At 45.0% G+C, this 6438-nt stretch overlaps 1 protein-coding gene across 1 annotated transcript; it reads left to right on the forward strand.

Moving 5' to 3' along the window:
• The first annotated feature begins 691 nt into the window (after positions 1-691).
• On the forward strand, positions 692-6100 carry LOC130910980 (uncharacterized). Its single transcript, XM_057828668.1, has 3 exons — positions 692-752; positions 945-5851; positions 5934-6100. Exons 2-3 carry the CDS (start codon positions 1201-1203, stop codon positions 6098-6100), a joined length of 4818 nt encoding a protein of 1605 aa, XP_057684651.1. The 5' UTR covers positions 692-752; positions 945-1200.
• Positions 6101-6438: the final 338 nt, after the last annotated feature.

Below are 6438 nucleotides of genomic sequence, written 5' to 3' on the forward strand. Positions count from 1 at the left end.
GGCAAAGTATACCTTTACGTGTGAAATATTTAGTTTAATTAAATATTAAGAACCTCATGAACTATCTACTTCACAAATGCATTTTAATTTCTTTTTCCCTTGGAAAGAAGTGTTTCCATAAAGCATACAGTGGTATGAAAAAGTATCTGAACCATTTTAATTGCTCACATTTCTGCATAAAATCACCATCAAATGTGATCTGATTCTGTCAAAATCACACAGATGAAAAAACAGTGGCTGCTTAAACTAAAACCACACAAACATTTATAAGTTTTCATATTTTAATGAAGATAGCATGCAAACAATGACAGAAGGGGGGGGGGGGGGGATACAGTAAGTAAGTGAACCTCCTGCCTAAGGAGACTTAAAGAGCCATCGAAACCAATTTTTACCAAACAATTTAAGTCAGGTGTGTGCCCAATGACTGATGAGTGGTTTAAAGCTGCCCTGCTCACTGTAAAACACACACCTGGTAAGAATTGTCTGAATGAGAAGCATTTTCTGATGTGCATCATCGCTCGGTCAAAAGAGTTGTCTGAAGACCTGCGATCTAGGATTGTTATGTTTCCTATATTGTACCATCTTTATCAGTTGCTAAAGCGCCCCATCTTGTGGCCGGTTTAATTATTGTTTCTGCCAAAACAGTAGAAGAAGAATGCAAATAGGAAGTTCTCCAAACGTGATTCAGTGAGTTACATGACAGCTTCACCCTCACAACTTCTGTGGCATTTGTGTTTGTTAGAGCAACGTCTGTAAGTATTTTGTGGTCAAACTGAGAGTTACACTCAGCATATTGTGTTTAGGTTGCATATTTGAGACTGAATGTGTTTTATATTACTAATTAAGCACTATTTCATACAGGCCAATTGTATTTGTATGTATGGATGGCTTCTTTTGTTACTTCCAGCACTGACGCTGATTGCATGTATTTTTTATTGTTTTAGTTTCACAAAAAAGGAAAAGAGAGACACATAAAGGATTTTGGAAAACATCCGGAGTGTGAGCCTTTTCAATGTTTAGCTGTTTGGATAGCGGAAGCGAGGCCATTTACAGTGAAAAGACGGCAATACGGCATACAGCAGAGCTACAGAAGCCACTACGTGGAGCCACTGCCATCTCAAAGAGCTAAGTGAAATACACTGAGGCATCAGACGCCTGCACATTAACTTAGCACATTATATGTGATTTAACTGAATCAAAATGACTGAAAACAAATCTCGCAAAAGTTACACTCAGTCATTCGCCTCAAGTAAATCTTCATCACACGCAAGCTCAAAGGCGAGCATTGAACTGCTAAGAGCTAAAGCAAGAGCAGAAGCTGCCCAAGCCAGGGCTTCCTACGCACAAAAAGAAATTGAAATAAAAGTTGAACAAGCTCGTTTACAAGCCACTCTTGATGCACTTAGAGCTGAGCAAGAAAAGGAGGCTGCTTTAGCCGAAGCTAATGCTCTTGAAGCTGGCCTACATGAATTAGGCCTTGAAACACGCAGTGAAACTTATGAGATCTCTCTGCCTGATAACCAGCAACAACGAACTGCCCAATATGTTTTAGAGCAAGCTACTGTCGCTGCAGCTCAACAGATCAGTTTCCCCAAGGCTGATAATCTCTCTCGAACACCTCCTTCTCAGTCAGAAGACGTAAAGCAAGAAGATATGTCAAGCCACCTGTTAAACAGCGCTGCACTCGACAACAGCCTCAATGCACGTCAGTCAGCTAGCTTTAAACCACTCATGCCTGTTATCCAAACTGCTCCTAAAGCATTCAATCACAGTGAATGTGCGCCAACTCAGCCAACCTACGACCTTGCCAAGTACCTCGCCCGCAGTCAGCTCATAACCATCGGTCTTTCTGCCTTCGACGACCAGCCGATGAACTACTGGGCGTGGAAATCATCTTTCAAGAACGCTGTAGCAGGGCTAGACCTTTCCGCGGTAGAAGAGCTTGATTTGCTAATCCGGTATCTTGGAAAAAACTCAGCCAGACAAGTCAAACAGATGAAAGCAGTGAACATCAGGTGCCCTGAAACTGGTTTGAGAATGGCCTGGGAAAGACTTGAAGAAACATATGGCTCTGTAGAGGCTATAGAACAAGCGCTGTTCTATAAGATAGAAAGCTTCCCCAAAATCGCAACACGAGAACCTTTCAAACTTCAAGACCTGGCTGATCTACTATTAGAGCTCGAGGCTGCTAAGCTTGATGGTTACTTATCTGGCATGTCGTATTTAGACACATCTAGGGGGATCCAACCGATCGTTGACAAATTGCCTTACAACATACAGGAGAAGTGGATGGCCTACGGCTCCAAGTACAAGCGTGACCATGGTGCCAGCTTTCCACCTTTCACCGTTTTTGCCAACTTCATACGTATTGAAGCCAAAATACGTACTGACCCCAGTTTCAACCTGTACAGCTCTAACCAGCCAGCACCTGAAAGAAAATATGGTCCTAAAACACCCATATCCGTTCATAAAACTCAAGTGTCATTAGAGGACAAGTCAGAGGGAGAAAAGATGAAAACGCCAGCAAACCCAAACAAACAATGTCCGGTTCACAATAAACCCCATCCATTGAAACGTTGCAGAGGATTCAGAGAGAAATGTCTGGATGAACGGAAACAGATTCTCAAGAAGTTCAACGTCTGCTTTCGTTGCTGCTCATCCTCCGATCACCTAGCAAAGAACTGCACCGCAGAAATTGTATGTACAGAATGTGGCAGTAATACTCACATCGATGCCCTCCATCCAGGTTCTGCTCCCTGGGAGTCTAAAGCGTCCCTTCCCATCACAAGGCAAGGCGGGGAGAACGACAAAGCGGACACCCAAGAAGTTACTTCGAGCTGCACTGAGGTCTGCGGAGAAGGTGTGAGTGCAAGGGAATGTTCAAAGATAACGCTGGTGAATGTGTACCCTGCTGGTCAGAAGGAGCTGACAAGAAAAATGTACGCAATCTTGGATGAACAGAGCAACCGCTCACTTGCTCGCTCTCAGTTCTTTGACCTGTTTCAGATCCAAGCAACAAGTCATCCCTACGTGCTAAGAACGTGCGCTGGGCTCACAGGAGTAACAGGAAGAAGAGCTTGTGGCTTCATGGTAGAGTCAGTGAACGAAAAGTTAAACATTCCTCTGCCGACACTCCTCGAATGCAATGAAATTCCTAACAACCGTTCAGAAATTCCTACACCAGAAGCTGCACGTCATCACTCTCATCTGCAACAGATCGCTGACATGATCCCGCCACTAGAACCCACAGCTGACATACTGCTTTTGCTCGGCAGAGATGTTCTAAGGGTGCATAAAGTCAGACAGCAAATAAACGGACCAGGTGACTCCCCATTTGCTCAAAGACTTGATTTAGGATGGGTGGTGGTAGGTGACGTCTGTCTGGACGGAGTGCATAAACCTTCACAAGTCAATGCCTACAAAACCTTCATCCTCGAGAATGGCCGCACAAGCTATTTCCAACCATGCAGCAGTCAAATCAGAGTCAAAGAGACGTTCACAGAGGTTCCAGAACACCTTCACAGCTCACCACAAATCGTCCCAAGTGTTCACAGTCCAACGTATAATGTGGACAACGTCGGCCATCAGATTTTTGCACGTACAGCAGATGATCACAAACTTGCTCCTTCATTCGAGGACGCACAGTTTCTCCAAATCATGGACTCGGAGTTTTATCAGGACAGTGATAATAGCTGGGTGGGCCCCTTACCCTTCAAGTCGCCACGACAACGGCTTCCCAATAACAGACAACTGGCTAATGACCGGCTCATGTCTCTCAGACGCACTCTAGACAAACGTCCTGAAATGAAGGCACACTTCATCGAGTTTATGGAAAACATGCTCAGCAGAGGACACGCAGAAGTTGCGCCACCTCTTGAAAGGAATCAAGAATGCTGGTACCTTCCTCTGTTTGGAGTTTATCACCCTAAGAAACCTGGCAAAATCAGAATTGTGTTCGACTCAAGTGCTCCTTACGAAGGAGTTTCGCTCAATGATGTGTTGCTAACAGGCCCTGACCTCAACAATAGTCTCGTGGGTGTACTAATGAGGTTCAGAAAGGAACAAGTCGCGACAACAGCTGATATTGAACACATGTTTCACTGTTTCGTCGTCAAAGCCAACCACAGAGACTTTCTCCGCTTCCTATGGTACAAAGATAACGACATTTCTTCAGAAGTCGCTGAATACCGTATGTGCGTGCACATATTTGGAAACAGTCCTTCACCTTCTGTCGCAATGTACGGCCTGAAAAGAGCTGCAGCTAGTGGTGAAGAGGATTATGGAAGTGATGTAAGACAGTTTATTGAGCGAGATTTCTACGTTGACGATGCTTTGAGGTCATTTCCTACTGAGGAGGAAGCAGTCCACGTCCTCAAACGAGCACAAAGCACCCTTGCATCTTCAAACCTCAGACTACACAAAATCACGTCAAACCGTTCATCTGTCTTAGAGGCCTTTCCACCTGAGGACAGAGCGAAAGACATCGAGAACTTAGATTTGTGTGCTCAAGATCTACCAGTTCAACGCAGTCTAGGGCTGTTAAGGAATATTGGTACAGACTCTTTCGTATTCAACTTCGATGAAGATCAAAAACCCTTTACACGTAGAGGCGTCCTCTCTACTGTTAATAGTCTGTACGACCCACTTGGGTTTCTCGCCCCAATCACGATCCAAGGCAGATTCATCCTGAGAGAACTCAACACAGTTACAGCAGACTGGGATACAGCTCTTCCAGACAACATGAATGCAGAGTGGAGTAACTGGAAAAACTCACTCCAAGACTTACAAGGTCTGAAAATACCACGTCCATACACATCCATTTCCACAGTGAGTGCTCAGAAAAAAGAACTTTGTGTATTCGCCGACGCCTCTGTGAAAGCCATTGCTGCTGTTGCCTACATAAAAGTATCCACTGCAGACAAAACAGAAGTGGGCTTTGTATTCGGTAAAGCAAAGCTGGCTCCTCAGGCAGGTCTGACCATCCCGAGGTTGGAGTTATGCGCAGCGGTTCTCGCAGTCGAAGTTGCAGAACTAGTTGTTGCAGAAATGGACATTACATTCGACAACATTGAATTTTACACGGACAGTAAAGTTGTTCTAGGGTACATATACAATCAGTCCCGAAGATTTTATGTGTACGTGCATAACAGAGTGCAACGCATTCTCCAATCAGCACGTCCCAACCAGTGGAAATACATTCCATCTGAGCTCAACCCAGCGGACTATGGGTCCCGGTCTGTACCAGCTGCACAGCTTAGCACCACAACGTGGTTAGAAGGACCAGCTTTCCTAACCAAGTCTTCTGTGCAGTTTCCATCTCCAGACACGTACCATCTTGTTGATCCTGCCCTCGACACAGAAATACGTCCCGCAGTGACAACAAACTTCACTCGTGTGACAACGTCTACACTAAGTCCCACACGCTTTGAAAAGTTCTCCAACTACAGGAATCTTCTCAGAGCACTAGCTTGTCTAATCCACGTGGCTCATTGTTTTCACCACTCCAACCAAACTTCTAGCTGTCACGGTTGGCACCGCTGTCGACCTACAGAAGAAGAGCTGATTAAAGCCAAAGTTTGTGTTGTAAAGACTGTTCAATACGAGTGCTACAAAGAAGAATTCAGATGCATACAAGAGAAGACCAAAATACCTCCCTCAAGCAGTCTTTGGAAACTGAACCCCATTCTCGACAAAGACGGACTTCTAAGAGTAGGAGGTCGTATTACACAGTCTGAACTTGGTATTGACATCACCAACCCTCTCATCATCCCAGCGCGGCACCACTTCGCTATGCTTCTAATACGCCACTACCATGAGTCTGTGAAACATCAGGGGAGACATTTCACAGAAGGTGCTATTAGAGCGGCTGGATTCTGGCTGGTAGGAGCCAAACGAAGCATCAGCTCAGTTCTTTTCAAGTGTGTCACCTGCAGGAAATTGCGAGGTAAAACAGAATGTCAACAAATGGGAGAATTGCCATGTGAGCGAATCCAAGTGGCACCCCCTTTCACATATGTCGGCGTCGATGTTTTCGGACCATGGGATGTCATGTCGCGTCGTACAAGAGGAGGACAAGCTAACTCCAAAAGATGGGCAGTGATGTTTTCATGTCTGTCAACAAGAGCAGTCCACATCGAGTTGATTGAAACAATGAGCACCGACAGGTTTATCAATTCCTTGAGACGCCTGTTCGCAGTCAGAGGTCCTGCGAAGCAAATAAGATCTGACTGTGGCACAAACTTTATTGGCGCTGCCAGAGAAATGAAAATGGATAAGACAAACCTCAACATGAAAGACATTGAGAGCTACTTAAATGGACAAAACTGCTCATGGGTCTTCAATCCGCCGCACGCCTCACATATGGGTGGTGCCTGGGAGCGAATGATTGGAATTGCTAGACGCATTCTCGACTCCATGCTCCAAAATTGTAAGAAGATG

Source organism: Corythoichthys intestinalis, chromosome 22 (genome assembly GCF_030265065.1).
Source record: "Corythoichthys intestinalis isolate RoL2023-P3 chromosome 22, ASM3026506v1, whole genome shotgun sequence".
Lineage (NCBI taxonomy): Eukaryota > Metazoa > Chordata > Actinopteri > Syngnathiformes > Syngnathidae > Corythoichthys > Corythoichthys intestinalis.